Source organism: Lycorma delicatula, chromosome 8 (assembly GCF_047948215.1).
Source record: "Lycorma delicatula isolate Av1 chromosome 8, ASM4794821v1, whole genome shotgun sequence".
In the NCBI taxonomy this organism is placed as follows: domain Eukaryota; kingdom Metazoa; phylum Arthropoda; class Insecta; order Hemiptera; family Fulgoridae; genus Lycorma; species Lycorma delicatula.
Genome location: NC_134462.1, coordinates 10,689,031 through 10,714,644, shown reverse-complemented (window position 1 = coordinate 10,714,644; position 25,614 = coordinate 10,689,031). Strand labels below are relative to the sequence as shown.

The window sequence follows — 25,614 nt, the reverse complement described above, 5'->3', positions numbered from 1 at the left end:
ATACTGTCGAAAGTGCGTCACCTTCGTTATTGATACGAATCTTGAGTTCAGTGCAAATGCGAAATCTCTCGCCTTTGTGATAAACGGTAAGCTCTGCGGGAACCCAACTTGCACAAGTCTTACGGTAATTCAGTTTGTTTTGAATGATCGAATGAGTTGTGCTAACACTTACTCGACATTTTTCAGCAGTTTGTTTAACTGTAAGTCGTCGGTCTTCTTGGATAAGCGAATCAATACGAGAATCTAACGCCGAGGTTGGCAATGTTATCGGCACCCGGAACGGTGCTCGTCGGTCAGACGTTTGCGGCCGCTTTTAAACTTTTCCACCCACGCGTAAAACTTCGCACGGTTCATGCAGCTACTGCCGTATTGTTTGTTCGTTCGAGAGAATATTTCTGACGGTTGTACACTTTCTGAAAATAAAAATCGGATCACTGAACGCCGTTCTTCAAAAGTACTTTCTTCGAGCTGACACGCCATCGTAACTAAGACTTTAGAGGTTATGTTTATGTAAATATTAATCGAACAGCTGACTAACACTTATTGCAAGGTTGCCAACTAACATTTACAAAAATTTCAGTTGCCTGCATTAAGCGTTTCCTTCACTAAAAATATATGTCTTTATTTGCTGACTGACCCTCGTATTTGGGCAAATCTCATTCGAGGGAGATAAGCATAATTGTTCTTGTTTTTTTCGTCAGTTATCATTTTGCTTGATGTCTTGAGGCTGGATTGACCGATTTTTGTGAAAGGGAAGGTAATTTCGATTACCTCAAAATTTTACTTATTTTTTTTTTTTTTTACTTTCATACTTAACTATTTTATATTCCACTTAATTTTCCTCTAAGTAGCAGTCTGTCGAGTGGGAAGTCCTTCGTAACAAGTTTTGCAGTATTATTTATTTAGTTTGTAGTTAGATTTTTTAGCAGTAGGTGTATTTTTACTCGGCTGCCCAAAAAGGAATGTAATGTATTTAGGGTGTATGTTTGTTTCACCGTAGCAGGTCAACGGCTGAGCCGATTTAGTTGTATGACCCTGCGTTGAAATCCTTACGTTAGCGGGAGTGTCATAGGTTATATAAATCTGAATATATATTAATTTATAAATAAAATTAGTATATATTCATATGTATATAGTATTGGAGATTTGCCAGTTGTAGCACAAACTTTAATAAATTGAATTAATGAACTGTGAGCCCCTCTACCACTGTGTCAGCTGGGTTTCAACTGAATGATTCAAATCAATCGAATGAGTAATATTACAAAATATAATGCAATTAAAAATACGTTAAATAAAATAATATTAAATAGATTTAAAAAAAATTTTGTTTAATAAAGCTCTCTGTTTAATTATGGGCTTCCCGTGTGAGGCTAGAGTGATGAGGTGATGCGAGCACCTCGTGCGAGGCTAGACCGATGAGGTGATGCGAGCACCTCGTCCGAGGCTAGACCGATGAGGTGATGCGAGCACCTCGTCCGAGGCTAGACCGTTCATCACAATCACCGGTAACAAACGGGATGCCCCTGAGCTGCTGGCTTGAGAGGTCCAACAGGGTATTCTTATAATATCTCTGCAAACAATCGTCCGATTTTCAAAATTCAAACGGGGTATTTGCTTGTATAATACAAAATTACGGTAGAATTAAACTAGAACAAAAAGAGCTGTTTTTTTTTCAGCAGTCGCGTTTTTTTTCATTTTTATTATTTATCTCTTGTTATTAAATTTATTTTCTTTTTTGATTAATTATTTTTGGTTAGTTTATTAATCTAATCATTACATTTTTGCGTTATTGCTCTGCTGTACAGCAAAATCGATTTTGGATATAACGCTAACATAGGTTATGTATACGTAGTGTGATTTATTTATTTTGTAGAGTTTCATTATGGAAAATTAATATTCTCTTAGTTAATTATGAAAATGTAATCGCTCTTTATATATTTAGTCTATTATTACATTTATTTATAGTTTAAGTTTAGTTTCGATACAAGTAAATATTAAACTCGTTATTTAGAAATAAGATTGTCGGACAGTAGAGATCAAAATAACAACTTCCGCATATTAAATTACGTAATGCGCTTACTTATTGTTAATGACTCATCGAAGTCAAAACTAAATGTAAAGAATGCGATCATTTAAAATAAGTCGTTCTATTAACTTGTAAATTTATTTCAGCCAAATATATATAGTACCATTACAATAGTTTTTATTTATTTACAGTTTTTTTTTTTTTTCGGCATTATAATATAAACATATATTCCTGTATGTAAGTAGACTGTATGTATTTTTGTAGGCTGCCGAATTAAATATTAACATAAGCTCACCGAAGCGACGCGAGATTTGATATTATACTAATACGACTTTTTTATTATCAAAAGCAAACCCGGTCGATTAATTTATATTGTATCTGAGTTTACGATAATGTCGTCGAACTCGTCTTCTGATGATACTGTAGCATTTTTTACGGTACTTAATTCACCATATAAACTCGACGCTTGTGCGTGGGAATATGAAATGGAAATTTTGTAGCTTAATAATGCCACGCCTGAATGGGATTCGAACCCGGGACTTCCGGATGAAAGGCCAAGACGCTACCACTCCGCCATTCTTACGGTTGATAAATATGAATAATAATGACGGCAAAAAATAGCGTTTTTGGTGTGCAACTGTATTTGAGAGAAAATCTCTGCTCCTTATAATTGAAATACGTTACGTGATTTTTTTTTACACCCCGACGGAAAACTTCGGTGCCAGAAAAATATACTGTTTGAAATAGCATTTTTACTATAGTATGTAAAATATAGGTTTGTATCGTGTTGTTACCTATTTTTATTTGATTTCTTTTTTCATTTTTGTGACGTTTATTGAACCGTGTTTAAAGATTGCATAATTATCTTGGACATTTCTTTTGCTGTAATCGTTTAAGTATGAATATAATTCTATCAGAGATGAATATTTAATATTAGTTTTTACATCATCTTTAATTTTATTATTTCTATTTTACAAATATAGTAGTATAAACAAAGCATATTTTTAAACGATCAAAATTATTATTGAACGAAGAGATACAGACGAAGAGTAGGTACGAAGTGTGTGAGAAAAGTAATGAGATTGGTAACACTGCGACCGATCTGGTAACGCTGTGTCTACCGGTCTGTGGTAGACCGGTTTGTTCATCCCTTCCACGTGCTAAGTACGAGTTTGAACTCCGTTCAGCCAACACATTATTTTTGACGGCGCCATCAGTGAAGCTGTGTTTTTGTTGTGCGTTACGAAAATGAAGCATCGGAATTTAGAGCGACGTTGTGCGATCAAGTTTTGTGTTAAACTTGGGGAATCCGTGAGTGTGACCTTTGAAAAGTTAAACAGGCCTATGGGGAACATTGCTTATCAAGAGCACAAGTTTTCCGCTGGCACAAATCATTGTTGGAAGGCCGAGAATACGTTGAAGATCAACCTCGCTCAGGGAGACCTTTAACTTCAAAATCTGACAAAAACGTTGAGCGTGTGAGGGTTCTTGTGAGATCAGACCGTCGTTTAACAATAAGGATGATTAGGGAACAGTTAAAATTTAAACACTTTCACCGTACATCAAATTTTGACAGACGATTTGCACATGCAAAATTGGTGTCCAAAAACCTCGCAACAGAACAGAAGGACAATCGAAGAAACGTTTGCGTTGATCTTCTTGAGACGATTGACAATGACCAAGAATTCTTCAATCGTGTGATCACAGGTGATGAATTCTGGATATTTGAGTACGATCCTGAAACAAAGCGGTAAAGCGAAGAGTGGCACACCGTCATCTCCTCGATCGAAAAAATGTCGAATGAGCAAATTAAAGATCAAAACCTTGCTGATAAGCTTTTCTGACAGTAGGGGTATCGTGCATAAAGAATTTGCTCCTCCAGCACAAACTGTCATCCAAGTGTTTTACAAACGTGTCGTTGAAAAGTTCAGGAAGAGAGTGATTCGTGTGAGACCAGACATTGCAGACAAGTGGATGCTTCATCATGACAATGCCCCGTGTCACACGGCCATTTCCAACAGGGAATTTTTTACCTCAAAACGCATTCTACGGTTCCTCAACCTCCCTATTCGCCTGATTTGAGTCCTTGTGACTTTCCTTTTCCCAAAATTGAAACATGTCTTAAAAGGACATCATTTTGGAACTCTGAAGAACATTCAAAAGACTGTGACCGACCAGTTAAAAGCCCTAACAGTTGAAATCTTCCAGTGCTGCTACCATGAGTGGGAACGACTCCGCCGGTGTATAGCTGTCCAAGGAAACTACTTTGAAGGGGAAAATATTGTTTGAAAAAAATAAACTTTGGTAAGTAAAAAGTCAGTCTCATTACTTTTCTCAAACACCTCGTATGTTCAGTTACCAGACAAACAACTCCCTACAGTCCAGCAAAAAATACAACATGCTGTATTGTTGCTTTGTTGTGGGTGGTTGTATAATGTTGGTGGGCGCCGATTCATACACTTAAATTTATTTATTCATCTTCGAAACATCTTGTTCCTGTCATAATGATATCAGATCATCACTATAAGCACTCAGTTATTATTTCTTGAAACAAGGTATTTCCCCTAACTGAATACTTATTACATTGATAAACATAATTTTTGTTTCCTAACACCCATGATTTTAATCTGTTTTTGATGCTGAAAACGAATATGAACTCAGAATCTTTCTATCACCCTCCTCCTTATTTGAAAAATGTTTTAATTTTAATTAAAAGATTTTTTGCATTTTTCAACATATAGTTAGCATTTTAAGCTCATATATTGTAATTTGTTAGCTTATTTTTTATCGTTTAACTTTAACGTAATTTGTAAACTATAAGTAAACAATACTAGACAAAAACTTAAATCATATTGTAGTCACATATTATGACATCATATCTAATACTGAAAAGATACTTCATGGACAAGATTAATCATGTCTATACAGGTCAAAACATGTAGCTGAAAACACCGCTGTGTTGTTAGTATTAAGCACAGGATTCAGGAATGAATTAATTTTGTTCAGTCTCAGTGTTGCCTTAAGTTTGTTAATAGTGCAATGTCATAGTGCGTTGAAATTGTGTAAATGATATGGATGCCTTTTGTTATGTATGTGATGATTTTACCATAAAATCAAATGGAAAAAACATAACACCATTATTTAAAAAAATATATCATGTGTACTTTCAGTGTAAAATTGATCAGGATAAGAGGTGGGCTCCTCATATAGTATGCACTAATTTTTCTGTATATTTAAGAGGATGGCTAAAAGGTACACAGAAGGCTTTGCCATTTGGTGTACCTATGGTTTGGCGTGAAGCAAAGGATCAAGTAGCCAACTGTTAGTATAACAAGTGTATCTGGAATTTTTAAAAATCTAAACATACTGTAAGATATGCTTTATTGCTATCTGAAATCAGGCCTGTACCTCACCGTGGAATTATTCCAGTTCTTGAGCCACCTGTGAATGTATGTTTCGAAAGCAGTAATGAAGAATCAGGCAGTACTGAAGAAGACAACAATGATTTTGATTTTGAATGAATTTTGATTAATGTAAATGAAGTGTAGTCTTGTACAGTCTCAAATCGACTATTCCTAAGATGTGTGGTTAATTGAAACTCTACTACCAAAGAACACCGGTATCCACGCTCCAGTATTCAAATCCATATAAAAGTAACGTGTCTTAACTAGGATTTGAACCTTAGAACTCTTGACTTTGAAATCAGCTGAAGCATAATTTTTGATCACACCTTATAACATTACTTCAACTCAGGAAAGGAATTTATATCAATTATTTCAAATAAAGAATAGTTTATTGAAAACAATTTTATTTTAAAACTTTATTATTAATTATTTCAATGCTTAGGAGTAATTGTTTGTTTTTTTGGATATCTATTGTGGTGAAGACCCAGCAATCAAGGCCAGCTAGTATTAAATCAGACGATAGCCGATTCACATTGGTAATCCTGTGGGAAAGTAAGTTTTTCATAGGTGGAAATATAATAAATGTTTAGTAGATGAATAAGTTGCACAGGTTATACTTTATTCGGTTATTTAAATATATTAATTGTATTTACGTTTTTGTAAATATTTATGTGTTAATGGGTTTTGAATATTAACAGCTTCCTACTGCTGGAGAAGGTTCTAGTATTGATTTAGCATTAGCTCTTTCAATGTCTTTAAAAGAGGCACAAGATAAAGCGATTGAAGAAGCCAATTTATTAATATCTGGATTACAAGAAGAAACAGGTCGAGCTTTAAGTAATCTTCATCAATTCGGTTTTGAATATTCAGGTATTTTTATATCTACTGTATTTATTATACTATTTTTCTGTTAGTCAATTATTATGTTGCATTTTTTCATATATTCTGACATTTTTTTATAGGTAATAGTAGGTTTTCTTTAGATAAGTGTTGGGTAAAGTTAACCAAAAAACACACAGCTAGTATTTGCCAAAAGAAATTTGACTTTATTGAAAATAAAACAAATGAACTTATGTTAGAATCATAACCTTAAAACATAAAAAGAAATTATGAAATTAACATAACTTAATGATACTTAACATATAGCTGAATCAACATATGAACAATGATGTTAAATGAAAAAATACATGAATATACATTTTTTAAATACACAATGTAACAAAGCCTGAAAACAAGAGAACATAAAACACCTTATTTTCAAAGTAGATACTTAAAACATAACATCAATAGAAAGTGGAACTGGAAAAGTTGCACTACTAACATATACTGTAATATGAAAATTAGCAATGAACAGATGTCATTAGCTTAGAAAAAATTAATTACAATAATTTCAGTATAAAAAGGCGTTAATTACAATATAATCACATTAAAATAAGTAATAATATAAATAGAGTTCATTTTGGTAAATAAGCATTCTTGAAAATATAAAAATTACAAAGTCCTAAAACATACCTGCACATCAGGAGTAATTTGCTTTAGGTTAATTTACGAGAAGTATAAGTATTATGAATACAGTGCATGAGTAGCAAAGAATTAATCTCGGCGATTAACAAGTTACAAAAATAAATTATAGAGTTAATTACAATAACAAATCGTAATAATTAAACATGTAAAATAGGTAAGCCATCTATCATGATTGCACTTAAGTGAATAAATGCTTTTTTAAACTAAACTTGAAATCGAAAGGTATAAGGTATGATGAACTGAATGTTCCACAAATTTGAATGATAAAATAACTGTTTTAACGTAATAAATAATGAAAATAGAACTTGCCTGTAGCACACAAATAATATCAAGATGCGAACTCGTGAATGAAGGTAAATGAATACATACAGTAATCCTGGGCGTAGTCCGCACTGGTGTATCAGGAATACAGGGGTCACGGATTAGTGGTAGAATAATACGTAGCATCTCAGATATGTAGCGACGAGTTTGGAGATTCTGCATTGATGAAAATAATCTGCAGCTCGAGAATATTCGGCGTCGATAGAATTGGCAGCTTGTAGTGATTGAAACACTTTCCACAGAGACGTAATGAAGAATTAGAAGAATAAGTTAACGAAGAAACGAGGCAAAACAAAACATTGAGATCGGTGAAATTACGAGACACTGCCGAGTAAGAGCTGGAGAATATTTAGACAGAGAAATAATACCGCAACGTTTATGCGGGTATGAATGCGATGAAAATATTATCACAAAGTTTGAGAGAGAATGGCCATAGGCGACTGTACAGGAGGAATGTTGGATCTACTCTGCAGAAAAGATGGCGTGAAAGAAAAGAGGGGGAAACCAGATCCAGGTAGTGGACAGGAGAGAGTGTGAGTAAAAAACAAGAGATGTGTGCATGTATTAGTACGGGAACGAATGAATAACGGGTGTGTGAAAAGGGTAACCAAAAATAATTCGAGAAATGAATACACGTGGTCACTAAGGATGACGGAAGCAGACAGTCTGGCTGGCGCCAGAAGTGTCGAACACGAGAACAAATAATCAAACAGGTACAAATTACAACCCCAAAATACGAACCATAGTAAAATTTACTATGCCTGTAACAAACAACATGACCCAACCCTAGCTTTGAATTCATTGGAAATAACGGAGCTTTACGCATGGCGTAAACAATAAGTAATATTTCTGTATTTAGCTAAATTTTGCTAATGCAGCTGCTAATAAAGCTTGCACTTGACTAGTCTTCATAGAACATATGATGCAGTCTGATTGTGCACTCTGAAACATTATTCGGTCAGTGCAGTGTGGCAAGATGAGCGATCGACTGATGATAAGGTTCCCTCATTAATTGTGCTGTGCTACTGGTGATGTGTACAAAACAGTTGTCAAGAAGAGGTTTTTCCTTTGCTATCTGTGTGTAGGATGTGCGAGGTTGACGAATAGATCCCCATGCCATGTGATGTTGCTTTGATTTGCCTCTTAGATAAATTGCTGCACAATGTGTGCAGCAATTGTATTTTATGAAGCATTGCAATGTATATTCAACTTACCACCTTATATTGAAGTATTTTGATTGAGTGAGTGATGTATGGTTGAAATTAACACTCTTTAATCTCCTACTTTGAAATATTAATACCCCTTACTTATATTTTAAAATATTTTCTTATCACTATTTCACTTAAGCTTTGTTTTATTTTTGTTTGTGGTGTTATATTTTTGAATCCCAGTTTGTTATTTCTTCTGTTTAATGAGTCCATTTATAATCTCTTACTGTGTGTATATTTTTTTATAATATTTAACATGTTAATTGTTTTTTAATTTTATTAGTTGGTGATATTACTTCAAGACAAACCAAAAAATTAAATTTTTTATTTATTTTAAAAAGTTCATTACTTTTACAAAATTCTCCACTTACCATGATTTACTTCCTGGATCATAAAACATCTGATCAAGGTATCCAAATCATATCCATATTTCATATTTAATTTAATGAGTGGATGAAGTAATTACTTCCCCAATGATTCATTGGGGAAGACCTTGCCGTTGGTGAGGGAGCTTGAGTGCTCAGTGATACAGAATAGCTGGACTGAAGGTGCAACCATATCAGATAGGTATTTGTTGAGAGCCAGACTAAGGAATGATTCCTGAAAAAGGGCAGCAGCTCTTTCAGTAGTTAAGGGCATAGGTCAGGACGACTTAAATGGCCATATCAACATCATTCAATCCTCTTGAGTACTGCGCATCTGAAATCAATGGAAAACATAACTGCTTTTTCCAAGAAAATTTAGCTCTCTGCATTTTCATTTAAAAATGATGGAGGCGAGGCGCCTTCCTTGGTAAAATATTCTTTAGGTAAACTAGTCCCCTGTTCGGATTTCCGAGTGAGGACTACTAAGGAAGGGGTCACCAGAAAATTAAAAAATAACATTCTACGAGTCGGAGCGTGGAATGTTAGAAGTCTAAAAAAGGTTGGTTTGGTAGGTTGGAAAATTTAAAGAGGGAAATAGGTAGGATAAATTTAGATATAGCAGGAATTAGCGAGGTTCGGTAGGAATAGGAAAATGACTTTTGGTCAGGTGATTTTAGAATAATTAACTCAAATAATGGGCAGGCAGGAGTAGGTTTCGTAATGAACAAGAAGATAGGGAAGAGAGTAGGGTATTTCAAAACGCATAGCGATAGAATCATTGTAATAAGGATAAAATCGAAACCTAAACCAACAACGATTGTTAATGTCTATATGCCTACAAGTGCCCATGATGATGATGAGGTAGTATGTATACGAAGAAATTGATGAAGCAATTAAACACATAAAAGGAGAGATGAAAATTTAATAATAGTTGGAGATTGGAAAAGGCAAGGAAGGAAATATAGTGGGTGAATATGGGCTGGGCAAACGGAATGAAAGAGGGGACCCACTTATAGAGTTTTGCACAAAGTATAATTTAGTAATTGCCAACACGCAGTTTAAAAATCATAATAGAAGAAATATGCACATGGAAAAAGCCAGGTGATACTGCAAGGTATCAGATAGATTATATCATGGTTAAGCAAAGATTTAGAAATCAACTCGTCTCTGCAAAACTTACTCTGTAGCAGACATTGATAGCGACCATAATTTAGTGTTAATAAAATGTAGATTGGGGTTTAAAAACCTGAAGGAAAGGTATCAGATGAATCGGTGGAATTTAGAGAAGCTTGAGAAAGAGGAGGTAAAGAAGATTTTTGAGGAGGACATCGCAAGAGGTCTGAGTAAAAAAAGATAAGGTAGAAAATGTAGAAGAAGAATGGGATAATGTTAAAAAGGAAATTCTTAAATCAGCAGACGTGAACTTAGGCAGAACAAAAAGAACTGGTAGAAAATCCTGGATTTCAGACGATATATTGCAGCTGATGGATGAACGTAGAAAATATAAGAATACTAGTGACGAAGAAAGTAAAAAGAACTATCGACAGTTAAGAAATACAATAAACAGGAAGTGCAAACTAGCGAAAGAAGAGTGGATTAAAGAAAAGTGGAAAGAGAATGAACATTGGTAAAATACACTGAGCATACAGGAAAGTTAAGGAAAATTTTGTGGTACATAAATTAAAATTTAATAATGTTATAAACAAAGGTGGTACACCGATATATAATATGAAAGGCAAAGTCGATAGGTGGGTGAAATATATTGAAGAGTTATACGGAGGAAATGAATTAGAAAATGGTGTTATAGAGGAAGAAGAGGAAGTTGAGGAGGATGAAATGGGAGAAACAATACTGAGATCTGAATTTAAGAGAGCATTAAAAGATTTAAATGGCAGAAAGGCTCCTGGAATAGACTTACTGCACAGTGCAGGTGAGGAAGCGATTGATAGATTATACATAGAAACTGGCGTGTAATATTTATGAAAAAAGGGAAGTTCAGTCAGACTTCAAAAAGAGTGTTATAGTCATGATACCAAAAAAAGCAGGAGCAGATAAATGTGAAGAATACAGAACAATTAACTTAATTAGTTCTGCGTAAAAAATTATAACTAGAATTGTGTACAGAAGAATTGAGAGGAGAATGGAAAAAGTGTTAGGAGAAGATCAGTTTGGTTTCAGGAAAAGTATAGGGACAAGGGAAGCAATTTTAGGCCTCAGATTAATAGTGGAAGGAAGAGTAAAGGAAAACAAACCAACATACTTGGCGTTTATAGACCTAGAAAAGGCATTCGATAACGTAGACTGGAATAAAATGTTTAGCATTTAAAAAAAATTAGGGTTCAAATACAGAGATAGAAGAACAATTTCTAACATTTACAGGAACCAAACAGCGACAGTAATAATTGAAAAACATAAGAAAGAAGCCGTAATAAGAAAAGGAGTCCGATAAGGATGTTCCCTATCCCCGTTACATTTTAATCTTTACATAGAACTAGCAGTTAATGATGTTAAAGAACAATTTAGATCCGGAGTAACAGTACAAGCTGAAAAGATGCTACGATTTGCTGATGATGTAGTAATTCTAGCTGAGAGTAAAAAGGATTTAGAAGGAACAATGAGCGGCATGGATGGAGTCCTACGCGAGAACTACCGCATGAAAATAAACGAGAACAAAACGAAAGTAATGAAATGTAGAAATAAAGAAGATGGACCACTGAATGTAAAAATAGGGGAAAAAAAGATTATGGAGGTAGAAGAATTTTGTTAATTGGGAAGTAGAATTACTAAAGATGGACAAATTAGGAGTGATATAAAATGCCGAATAGCACAGGCAAAATCAGTCTTCAGTCAGAAATGTAATTTGTTTACATCAAAAATTAATTTAAACATTAGGAAAAGATTTTTGAAAGTATATGTTTGGAGCTTAGCTTTATATGGTAGTGAAACTTGGACGATCGGAGTACCTGAGAAGAAAAGATTGGACGCTTTTGAAATGCAGTGCTATAGGAGAATGTTAAAAATCAGATGGGTGTATAAAGTGACAAATGAAGAGGTATTGCGGCAAATAGATGAAGAAAGAAACATTTAGAAAAATATAGTTAAAAGAAGAGACAGTCTTATAGGCCACATATTAAGGCATCCTGGATGAGTCGCTGTAATATTGGAGGGACAGGGAAAATGAAAAATTGTGCAGGCAGGCAACGTTTGGAGTATGTAAAACAAATTGTTAGGGATGTAGGATGTAGAGGGATACTGAAATGAAACGACTACCACTAGATAGGGAATGTTGGAGAGCTGCATAAAACCAGTCAAATGACTGAAGACAAAAAACAAAAAGAAGTAATTAATATCAAGTTCATTTCATTTTGTGTTAAATATTCTCAAAAATATTGTGTGAACCCTATTAACCCAAAATATAAATGAAATAATGACAGTATTTTTATTATTTTTAATTTAAAATGAATAATAATATCAAAATAAATAATGGTTATGGAAAATAATTACTCTTTTGCTAAGTCGTAAACGTACATGATTTTATGAGTTAACAGGTAATTTTGAATTGCAAAGCTGTAATTTGAATCTGTATATCTATTTTAATATCATTTTTTTCCCCACTCAGTGTTGTATAGTTACAATGGAGCATTAATTGAAAGTGTATTATATTTATAAAAGGATTTTATTGTAATGGTATTGTTGTGAAGCTGTGCAACAAGATTTTCATTATCGCTTTCAACTTTAATTTTAATATCCAGTTTCATCAGCTCATTCTGGGAGCTGATGCCACACAGAAGACACGGGTTGAAGATTTTGAAGCTACAGGTTCAGTATCGAGGAAACATGTCTATATCCAAGTGCCACAAACTGTCAAGCGAGTCAGAGCCTCATTCTTCAAATTTAACAGTGTTCTGCACAGTAAGATCCTTCGTGATTACTCTTTTCATCTGTCAATACTTGTGAAACTGTTAGACTCTACGGTTTCAATAAAAATGGAGCTAGAACCATTAGGATGGAATATCAGTTAATGGTTTCTATAAGATCTTTTTGGAAATTGTATTGTGTTCTGGAATAGTGATCACCAGATCACTATTCCAGAATCGTGACATCACCAGATCTTTTGACATTTGATTTACTTTTTATGGACTTTTTAAAAATTCAAATGCTCCCCATCACTTCATAGTATTAATGAACGAAAGGTTAGGATTCTTTAAGTGGTTGAAGCGATATCTTTCAAGATGTCGCAGCGAGTTACAGTGAATTTGCATTCATGAATGAAAGGGTATGTACTTATGAATGGTTATCATCCGCAGAATGTTGATAGCATCACATATAGGATATTGTCTTTAAGAAATAATCATTAAGTGAACAGTGTAGTTTTATACTTCTCTTGTAAATCTGAAAATAAAAAATAAAAATCTTCTATTATATATTTATTTAAATTACTTTCTTCTGTGTGCTACTATGCATTAATTTTAAATATACATGTGAAGTATCATTATTCCACTTGAAAAAGTTGGCTTGGTAGATAGGATGCAGATCAGTGGGGAGGTAATCTAGCTGTGACTGTATTGTGAGTTTTTTACTTGTTACATATGTTTTCACCTTACACAAAGAGAGGTATCTAGAATTGTTACAATGGTCAAATATTTTGAGCATTGTAAAATGGATCATTGTTTCAAAAACGATGAAAAAAAGCCCAGCTTTTGCTGCTAATTTGAGTACTTTTATTAGACTAGTCGCACTGTATCTTTGTTAGTTCTCATTTTTTAATAAAGATAAAAAATTGCAGATAAGACTATTTTATACATTATCTGTTTTATAAATAATTTAATTTCATTAGTGAAATATTTTCTTAAAAAAAAAGCAAAGATTATCTTTAGATAAAATAGCTTTCCCTTTCCTTTACTACTAACATGAACTACAGTCATATAAAATACATAAAAAAATGTCTAAAATTGTAAATGTGCGCCATCAACTGTATAACTAATATTTTTTTGCTGCCCTTGTCAGATTTGGGTATTTTTGGACCAACTTCTCTCTAATTATGAGGCATTTTTCAAGTATTATTCTTTCAGTTAGAAATGGTTATCTAATTTTTTTTTTTAATTTTGGGCTTCCTTTTATTGAGTTAGTTAAGAAAATTTATATAATGAAAAAGGTAGTCATTATTGTTGTGGATAATTAATTGATTTTACTGATAAAAATGTGAGATATTTTATTTTGAAACTGAAAATGTACAATAAATGTAGTAAGAAAATGATTAATGTTTTGAGCAGAAAGGCGTGATGTAGTCCCTACATTATTATAGCACCTTTTCCTCTTCAGCAGTTATTTTAAAAGAATTTTTCTTTTAAATACCACATCATAACTGTCATAATAATTGTTACTTTTTTAAGTATTGTGTGCATTTTCTTATTCACCGTATCAAAACGAAGATAACAATTTAAAAAAAAAATAATTTTGACTGAAATAGGTAATACTTGGAAAAAGAATTTTGATAAATGTTGATTGAAAAATACCAAAATTGGGTGAGGGAAATAAAAAAAAGGTTTATTAGCCGATAAAAAGGGCATATTTTTAGAAATTTTTTTATACATTTTACAATGGTGTAGATTCAAATTATATTAATTTTTTTTGCTGGTGTAGGGGAAATCTTTTACAGGCACCATGTAGGGTCTCATACCTTATAGTAGTGTGGAGACTCTCCCTTGCAGGCCTACCCACTAAAACCCCATTCCCTCTATAATATGAGATGCCAGGCCCACCTTATGGTATTATCACAGCACCCCCATGTGTCTTGTCTCCTTCCGTGCCTCCATTGCTGCCCTCAAGCCTTGCATTTTGACCTCTTTGCAAGAGACACTCAGAGGTGGCTGTTTACTCCTGGATGCCAACTTGGTTCAGATGATCTTAACCAGGATTGTGGACAGTGCATGCCACGATCGTTTGGTCTAAAGCATAATGATGTTCTGTGAGGTAAGTACGCCGAATTCTTTTCACCATGCTTTTCTATGCTGTAAAAACTTATGGCACACAAACACTGTATGTTCTTTGGTGTCCTCCTTCCCACAGTAATCACAATCTGTGAAGGATCTCAGTATCGGCGTACACAAGTATGCCTCGAAATATCTGTGACTGGTAAGAAACCGGGTCAACTCGTATTCTAGTTCCCTGTATTTTCAGCACAACCATCTTTGCCTTCTCTGTCAGGATCAATCTGTAGGTTCATCTGCCTTTCATTGATCGATACCATCTCTCCTGCCACCATTTCATTAAAAATTGTATTAAAAAATATTTTACCCATATATTTCAACCGTAGAATTTTCCTAAACAGTCTTCATGTTTGATTCAAAAACAAACAGTCGTTCAGTCTCTTGGTAAATATTGCCCAGTTTTCAGTGATTTATAAATCAGTTTTTTAATCAAGTAATAAGTCGGATAATTCTGTGTTTCTTGGTATGTAAAATATTTTTTCTCTGATTGTTTATTTTATTGTAGTATTATTGAACTACAATGTGTATTTTAATGAAGGTGAAATCGATGAAATAATTCATAAAAAAATTGCAGACCTTTGTGAGGAACTTAATCTGAGACTATCAATTCTAGAAGTTAAACTTGTTAATCGCTATACCAAACGGTTTACCTTTGTAAACAAATGTATTGTTTTATGCACAATCGGTTGATGTTGCGATTTATTTTTAATTATTAAAGGTAGATGGTACTGGGTAGAGATTATATAAATTCTTTATTTACTTATCTTTTTTCATTTTATTATTTCAGTATTTTGTACCATTTTCTTTTAATTAATTTTTTCCCTTATCGGTATGAGATGGGTTGTTGTTAAAGATCGATATAGAACCGACCGCTATGGTTTTATTTCTATAACATTGCAGATGAATACTATTATGCTATTAGGAAGGCTAATGATAACAAGGTAAAGGCTTACTGACAATGAAGAAATAAAACTTAGCCGATTATGTTCAAGCAAAAGGTCCTGGAAAATTTTTTCACATATTTTTTGTTATATCAACGTGGTGGTCGACTTTGACACATTCATGCAATTATAATTTGAAAGCAAGGACACTTTATAACTAAACAGTATAATAAGTAATATAATACAGTAAGAAATTAAAATCAGCTGTCATGCAAGCATATACATTAGAATATAACAATAGAATCCACCCAAAACTGACACTAAGGGTGAATCTACGGGTAACGTAGGTCACGTAGGGCTTCACCCTACATAACGCCTAATTTTGATTTGCAAAACAACAGATGAATTTTCTACAAAAAAAAAAATTTTTCTACCTTAGGCAACTGTGGTGTAATTATTTACCTTATTAATTATTAATCATAAAAAATAATTTTATTAACTTTTCCATGGGTATCTGTTTATCCAAGTACGGTTTACAAACTTAGGTGAAAAATTACTAAAAGTACCTGATAAAGTAGTAAAATTTTATTGAATATTATGATGTTTTTTATAAAATATATTTAATATTTTATTATGACATTCATATTGTAGTGGAATATATTGTGGTTTTTTTTTTAATTAGGTAAAAAAACAACTGGTGGTAAACCATTGACATTATTACAGACACGTACAAAAGAAGACCGCGAAAGAATTGTAACAGAAAAGGTGGCTATGATTTTAATGGATGAAGATGATCATTTTGAAATTGATGATCATAAATTCATCGCCAGTTCTACACCGAAATCTACTAAGTTACGAAAACATTATCATAAGGTATTTATAATTTATTAATACTATTAAAAAAATAAAATGTAGATAAATAAAATTTATCAAATCATCCTCCTTCAAATGACCTATTTTTCGGTATAAGATCATTGCACTCCGAAGTTCCCATGGAGGGGGATGACACAAAAATTTTACGGTCAGGTTGGTTTATGATACATTATTTATAATATAAAATTTAATGTTAAAAAACTTCACACTACGAAAACCCTAACCAAAGTGGCAGCCATCTAACAACAATTAAAGGCTTTTTCTATTTTTAATATTTCTCACAGCCAATTTTAAAAGTGGCCTACAGCATACTCTAATTATTGGTCTCATATTAAAAAAATAGATTTTGTTTAGGTAGAAACATATGCTAAAATTTAATTTAATTTATTTTTTAGCATTTCAGTACAGTAAGTAGTTATTTAAGAGGCACTGTAGATCACGTTTGAAACTATAACTGTCAAGAAAAACAAAATTACTACCATCTTGGTCACAGTTATAGCTTGTAAAACAAAATTTTTGTTTATCAGGTGCCCTTTAAAATGTGCCACAATCATACCCTTTACACTTAAAATGTTTGAGTTGCTCTCTGGGGGCTTGAAATCTGAGAGAAAGTAGATTGTTACAAGGTATGAGGATTTGATAAATTTCCTTTTTTCTATGTTTAATGGTTGAAAAATTATTTAAGGGTAGGGTTCTCATGCTTTTTTATTATTATTGTGTATAAATATACCTGAGAAATTTTTAGATTGACTGATGTATGGAAGCGTAGATTTTACGATTCACATACACCAGTCAGAAGGATAGAACCTATAAATTAAATTAAATATATTAGTAATATAATTTAATGTGATTTAACAATAAATTATTTAAAATTTTATTATTTACTTGTAATGAGATGTTAAAACCAAGAACTTAATGATGATGCAAACTGTGCGTGGTAATTTATTACAAATGGGAGACATACTTTTATTGTAGGCAACCTACACAATAGTGTTTATTGAATTGCCATGGGAATATTTAGAAAGTAATAAGTGTTAATCGACTAACAATCAACATTTATCGTCTCCACCAGTTGTCTACTCCACCAAGATTCAATAATGATCCATTGAAATTTTATGGGAGCGTATGTATGTGTAACTGCTATGTATTGAGCACAAAGTGATATGAGTATTCCCTACTACATTTTTCCTTAAAAATCTTGTTTTAAAACAAACCTGTGCTGATTTAAGCAAAATTAAATTCCTCAATAACAGATTCAAACAGAGTTAAAGATCTAATCGGCAAAAAAGTAAGAATTGTGTGCTAATTTTTTTTTGGGTGATTATGTCATCTTATCTGAGAATATTTCATATTGTATGTTTGTTTATATAAATGTCAATTATCTCTAGTATTTAACAAGCAACAATAATTTCTCAAAATTTGTATGGTATTTAATGGAGTATATCTTTAGGAGTAGTATGTATTAAACCTGAAGATGTTGGAGAGATTATGAGTAAGTTTCCTTTGTCTTCTTCTTTAAATCATTTTTCTATTGCATGTCAGCACGCTATATCCATTGAAATCAATTCTTGATTCAAATCTACAGTGAAGCTGCACTGTTTACACATGAGTTCGGTGATTTCACTTTCATTGCTGTTACATCTTGTATCTCAAGTACTGCCATGAGAACTGCATTAATTACAAATCACTTTTCTTATAAATTTTTTTCTCATAAATTTTCTTTGAGTATTGTGATTTCCACGTATTTTTATTTGTAAAAATATTCCAAGGATACAAAAAGCAGGAACATATCACTGCATAATTCAAAGTGGTTAAAACTAATTTATTAATACTTTATACAACAAACATTTAATAAATATAATGAGAACGCTGCATGTAAGAGAAAGAAAGTAAAAAAAATATTTGAATTTATTACAATGTAAAACAGGAAAAAACTTAGTAAAAATATACAAAATAAACTTTCCTGTGTGGTATACAAACAAAATAAAAAATTATAATGTATACTATAATTAATTAAATGCCTCAAGTGTTAAAATCTTATTAATATTAGATTATAAGTGGTAATAAATGTTTTATTATAAAATAGATAATCATGAATGTATTACATTGAAAAAACCTTTTAAAACATCAATAAGCCATTCAGATCATCAAAAATATTCAACGTAGAGTTAATGAAGCAACCTGTAAAACCTCTTTGTATCTCCTTCCCATGACATACAATGTCATGGGAATTCCAATGTCTTCCCATTGGATTTATATATATCCCAATTTATTTTTTCGAGACCACTTTTATTGGGTAGTCTCAGTAAAAGTTTACATGAATTAAAAATACATATGGTATGTTTTTAATTTATGGTCTGTCTTCTTTTGATAATTTAAAACATGATTTTTAGAGTATGCGAGGGCATACAGAAATACAAATTTTTACTTCCTTGTATTAAGTAAAGGAAGTATTGTGATCGCAAAAACTTTCAGTTTTCAAATTTCTAAGGAAATATACATTTTGACCATCCCTGAATCCATTTTGCTTAATCTCAGTGGGACATCTGTACATACCTATGTATATACCTTGCATAACTCAAAAATTATTAGCCGTTGGATGTTGAAATTTTGAATTTAGGACTTTTGTAATATCTAGTTGTGCACCTCCCGTTTTGATTGCTTCGACTGAACCAAAAGTGTCCAAAACAGCCCAAAATTTCAAAAAATTTTTATTTTGAACTTTTTCTTAACTACAGTAGTAAGCCCTCATTGAGAGCTTTTCAACAATATATCATAAGTGGTACTTATTTTCATAGGTTCCAGAGTTATAGCCAAATGAAATTTTAATTAATGAAATATTTGAATCTTAAAAAGGGAAGGCACCTTTGTTTGAATCAGACTTCATTTCCTTCTTTTTTTTTTTCGTTAACTCGTTTTTTAATTTAAATATATTTATTTATTAATAATAATTAACCTTTGCCTGTAAAAAAATTTTTATGATAAATAATAATTCAATAATAACCACAAAAAAAGAACAGAAAAATGAAATAAAATTTTATGTACTTTTCATTTTAAAAAAATGTGTATTTGTAATTTAATAGGCGTACAAGGAAGTCATGTAGTGCCCACATCAGATTTTTAACATTACTAAAAAAAAAAGAAAACTAATATAGAAGAAATGATAGAAATACCAGAATTAACATGAAAATGTTAGAAATTTTTTAAAAATTAGTAAATTCAATAATTTGTTGATTTAATATAGTACTAGCTAGTCAGGCTTGCTTTGCTCGTAGGACCGACCACCTATCCAGGGGGCTCTGCCCGTTGAACCCTCGATGCGTTTGTGTTCTCATGTTTATGACAATATTAAGTGTTTTACAGAAACATTTTAAGAAAAGAAATAGTGTTTAGAGAGTATTTTCCTTAAAATTTTGGTGTTTTATATTTAAAATAGACTTAAGCAGTGAGTAGGTATAGAATTTAATAGTTTTTAATAGAAATATAATGTTTAAGACTAGCCATATTAATAACAGGGAGTTGGCTTAAGGATGCCATCTTGTTTGTTTAATCTTATGTGTATTCGTGTGTGGTTGTGTTAGTTGCCAGTCCAGCTGCTGCTGTTGGTGCAGAGCAGACTGCATGATGCGCCAGGTGGCTATGCACAAATGATTCTCCCGCTAAATAAAAAATACTTTTTTATACTGCTAAATATTAACCAAATCCTTTCTTTTATTAATGAAATTAATAAATTATAATTATAATAAATAAATAAAAATTCAAATATAAATAAAAATAATCTATGGTTAGAAATTAATCTGTAAATTAATTGACATCAGACTGCTTCTAGCGGCAGAGAGTTGTAGATGGAGCCATGTGCAATGGCTGTCTCATGCTAAATAAAGAATCCTATTATTTACTGCTAGATATTAACTAATAAATACATTTCTTTTATTAATAAAATTAAATAAATGAAATTAATAAATAATAAAATAAAAATATAAATTAAAATAATCTACTTAGAAATTGTATTAAATAATCTGTAAATTAATTGACAATAGATTGCTTCTAGCGGGAGAGAATCGCGTTGAGGGAGCTGTATGCAGCCACCCGGCACACCATCATTTGTCCACTATGCACCAATAGCAACTGAAATCAAAAAAAGCACATGACAAACAAACAAACCCACACACCATCACTTTTTATAGAGAGTGATTCCATTTATAAAATTACAAAATTTGTAAAAGGATTACATTTATAAATAAATTGAATTAAAATAAAATACATTTATTTACTCGAGAAATTTATTTTAATTTATGAATGAAAATGTTTTATTTTCATAAACTCAACGGAATTTATAGATTTGAAATTCATTAAATCAAGTTAATGAAGGGTAACTGTCATTAAGGGGATTTTATTTTTAAATTAGCTAAGAAGAGAATCTTATCCTATGCAAAGTACAATAGAGCTACACATGTTGATCTACTGTTGATATATCTAGTGAGATATATTGTGACATAATGGTGACACTCTACACTATTTCTATTTGTAACAAATACTCATAATTCGGTTTACAAGGGATAATTTGAGAAAGTAACACAGCATTTTTAAATTCAAAAGTTTACAACCATGCAATTTTAAAAGTTCAGTAGGTTTAAAAAAACAGTTGTGGAGGTATGTCAGAAAATTTATTGTGTTTATGGAGTAAAACTTTCCTTGATTAGATTAATTGGAAGAAGCTTGCCTATAAAATCAGAAATCTGTAAAATCAACACGAAAAAATTGTTTAGTTATGTACGAGGTGCTACCCAAAAGTTCGGGGAATTTAAATTTCGTGCGCGAACCATTGCTGGTACGACCTGCTGCCGCTAGATGTGGCTAACAGTACTCTTTGTGAATCAGTGTTCCAACAGCTTTGACGGTGAGAGGCTGCATTGTTGACTTTCATGCGGTTGTGTAACGTTGTGTTTTACTGCTTTGGCAAAGTTCTGAATGACAGATTTTAAAGAGCAAAGAACCTGCATCAAATTTTGCTTCATGCTTAAAAAAACTTGTGCATAAACCCATCGCATGCTTATGAAAGCATTTGGTGACAATGCTATGAATAAAAGTAAAACTTTTTTGTGGTACAAACGATTCAAAGATGGACGAACGACAGTCGACAACGATGAGCGTTCAGGAAGACCATCAACAAGCGCAACACCAGAAAATATCGCGAAAGTGCAAGAGGTTATTGTTGCAGATCGTAGACAAACAATCCATGATGTTTGTGCAATCGTACAGATGTCAAATGAGTCCATGCAACGCATCTTAAACATAAGACGCATTGCTGCAAAATTTGTACCGTGAGTGTTGAACAGCGACCAGAAACAAAATCGCGTAGCTGTCTGTAGTGAATTGAAAAATTCAGCAAGAGGTGACCCTAACTTCATCTCCAACATCATAATCGGTGATGAGACATGGGTGTACGGGTACACCCATGACCCTGAAACTAAGCAGTAGTCATCGCAGTGGAAGTCGCCAAGTTTTCCATGGCCAAAAAAAGCCTGCCAAGTTCGCAGCAACGTGATGACCATGGTGATTGTTTTTTTTCGACATCAAAGGCATTATCCATAAGGAATTCGTTCCTCTTGGTCAAACTGTCAGTGGGATGTTCTATTGTGAAGTTTTGAAGCAGTTACGTGAAAGCAGTAGGCGCAAACGTGGGGTAACAACAGCTGATCAGATCTGTGGGGTAACAACAGCTGGGTTCTGCACCATGACAACGCGCCCGCGCATACATCGCTAGCTGTTCAGAACTTCTTGGCTTCCAAAGAGACTATAATGATTCCCCACCCATCCTATTCGCCTGACCTTGCCCCGTGTGACTTCTCTTTCTGAAAATAAAATTTCAATTGAAAAGCCGTCGTTTTAACACAATTGAGGAGATCAGGAAGAAATGCAGAACGTGCTTCGAACACTTACACCTGCAGACTTCCAGGGATGCATGTAATCACAGGAAAAACGCTGGGATCACTGTATCAGTGCCCAAGGGGATTACTTTGAAGGAGACAGTGGAAATTATAAGTTATGGTAAGCTATTTTATTTTTATGGTAAAATTCCCTGAACTTTTGGCACCTCGTAAAATTACAGGTTTTGTTTTTAAGCTGTAGTATACAGGTAGTCCATAATAGCCAATCTATATTATTTTTTACTATGGTCATTTACAAAAGTTGGTGACTACCAATCTGCAATTACAAAAATAATGCCAAAAAACTTTATTTTTCCTTGATTGTCAATTCGATACAAAATTCCTGTGTGTATATAAACTTGAATATTTTTTCTTAAAGACCTCCAGAAAACTTTGGTTTCATCCGGATTATAAGTAAACTAATATTAGTTTTATGTATAATTCTTTTATAATATTTCCATGTTCTTTTTTGATGAAAAGCATACATAGACAATGGTCCAAATCTATCGAATAAGTTCTTAATGTTGTATATGGAAAGCAGGTGAAATGACCAGTGTTAGCTACGTGGAAAATAGACTATAAGCAAACATTCATACATCCGTTGTTATAAATACTCTAATTTTATGGAAATGGCTGCTGTATAACTATATATACATATTTCATGTTATTATTAAAATACATCAGAGGAATAAAAGGGTTTTGATGGAATGTGGAAATAGAAATATTTAGGTTTGTATCACTCTTGTTGTGGAAATGTGGAGTGGTGTATTGTTGTTATTTTAAATGTTATTTTCTATAAAATAGGAATTCTAAGCAATAATAACTTGCCTTAAAAGCAATTTTAATGTAAAAAAAGTCTTGTAGGAAAAAAGTAGTGCATAAAGGTTTAATTATATATTTATGTGTTCAACATCAGATCGGAAGAACCGGCATTACATCATATATAGTAATTTATTTAATTGAATTAATGCAGAGTTTTAAGGAGATTTATTTAGTAATTATTACCATTAATAATATTGCTAAAGAAGGTTGACTTGATGTATATTCAGGATTTTTATATTTTATCATATTTTATTTAACTAGTTAATAGTTTAGTTTAAACGGTTATTCAAGAATTGAATTACCTAATGTGTAAAATAAATAAGACTGGCTTCTAAAACCTAAAAATTAATACGTATTCGGTAAGTATCATTTATAGTGACATAAAAAATAATGACATATCGGATATAGTGACCAAAAACTTCTCTTCGTTGGTTTGGTATGCCGTTAATACATAAATAAAGTATGAATATTGTTTGTGATTACATTGATTTTAGTGACATATTGGTTATTATGACTTATTTATTCTCCTGCAATGCTACATTTTATCGCTTATAATGACTGACAGAAGTGACTTTTTAGTAATGTAGTATTTCTACATTGTAGCTACAGAAATATTTTGACTGTTAAAATGAGCCACCTTTTCCTTTTTACCTGTATCTATACTACAGTTCTTGTTTTTTTTTTTTTACTTAAAATTTTTTTTTCATAATGTGATTGTTCTACTACTTATTTAAATTAAATAAGCATCATTCAGCAAATAAAGAGATGAGCACCTGTAATAAAAAAATTAAATTAAATATGGAATTATATATACGAGGGCTATTCAGAAAGTAAGGAACGTTTTAGAATTTTAAAAAAACCAAGTACAAGAAAAACTTTTTATTATATACATGTAAAAGAAAACCAAAATACTACTTTTCAACATAATCACCATACAAATTCAGGCACTTATCATAGTGGTGGGCAAGCTTTGAAATTCCTGTGTCATAGAATTCTGCCACCTGTGATCTCAACCACTCAGTGACGCGTTTTTGGCACCCATCTTGTACAAAATTTGGGGTAGCCTAGCTTCTGTGAAACAATTTCAAACAATAAAGTCCGTGAAACTTGTGGGAAACATAGAGAAAGCTCAGTTATTGTGAAACGGCGGTTTTCACAAATCTTTTCGTCAACTTTGGATACCAGATCGTCAGTTACAATGCTCGGACGATCCACTCTTCTCTTTATCGTGAACGTTTGTTCGGCGATTTAAACTGAATGTACCACTTCCGTACAGAACTTTCACTCATTACGTTGTTCCCGTACACTTCACACAGTTCCCGATGAATTTCTATTGGTTTTAAGTTTTTTGCCAACAAAAAACAAATCACAGACCGCACCTCACAACTGGCAGGATTTTTGATTGGCACACATTTCAAATTTGTATATAAAAAAATCCGGCAGTGCAGAGATGTTCTTCCCGTTGTCACGGCTGGATGCTGACAGAGGTGCCGACATGAGCACACCAATATACATGCGATTGGTGGCGTCAGTTGGAAACGTTCCTTACTTTCTGAATAGCTCTCGTGTGTGTGTATATATATATATATGTAATTTTATTTGCCCCAGGCAATTTTCTCATAAACTACGCACAATACAATAAAATGACCTAAACAAAAATTACTCGGATTGGAGGAGAACACCTCAAGGTGACCTTGGATTTTACCTTGAACTTGACCTTGATAATTTTCAACTGGCAATATTTTATTTCAAATTGACAATTTTTTCAAATGGAATGATTTTTTATCCCGCCAATTAAAAGAGCAGAAAATTTTACATTGAATATGTAGTCAAAGATATGACATTAGACTTGTTTTGAAGGTCATATAGCTAACCATCAGAGATAGTGTTATATGGGTGATAGTGTTATACAAGTTACATGTTTTTGAAAGTCATACAATATTCCTGGAATATTTATGTTCCAGCCCATTTATCCTGCAAACTATGGGAAAGAGCATAAAAATGACTACACTATTGTATAACACTACCTCTGATGATTATCCATATGATCTTCAAAAAAAAGTCCAAGGTCATATGTGTGACTGCATACTCCAATGTAAAATTTCCTGCTTTTTTCATTTGTGTTAATTGTGTTAACCTTGAAACAAGGTCATCATGAGGTGTCCTCTTCCAATCTGAGTAACTTTTGTTTAGTTCATTTTATTGTATTGTGCCTACTTTATGAGAAAATTGCATGGCGTGATTAAAACAAAACATTCTGTATATGACTA

General features: G+C 32.5%; 1 protein-coding gene across 3 annotated transcripts in view; it reads left to right on the top strand.

The window, feature by feature from the left end:
• The window catches only part of LOC142328963 (uncharacterized), a 70,766-nt gene that overhangs the window by 23,120 nt on the left and 22,032 nt on the right, over positions 1 to 25,614 (top strand). For all 3 annotated transcript variants that reach the window (XR_012757389.1, XM_075373179.1, XM_075373178.1), the window contains exons 3-4: positions 6,129 to 6,300; positions 16,402 to 16,592. Coding sequence is in view for 2 of the 3 variants with exons in the window: in XM_075373179.1 (XP_075229294.1) it covers positions 6,180 to 6,300; positions 16,402 to 16,592 (312 nt within the window). In the remaining variant the exon portion in view is untranslated. The remainder of the gene's footprint in view (positions 1 to 6,128; positions 6,301 to 16,401; positions 16,593 to 25,614) is intronic.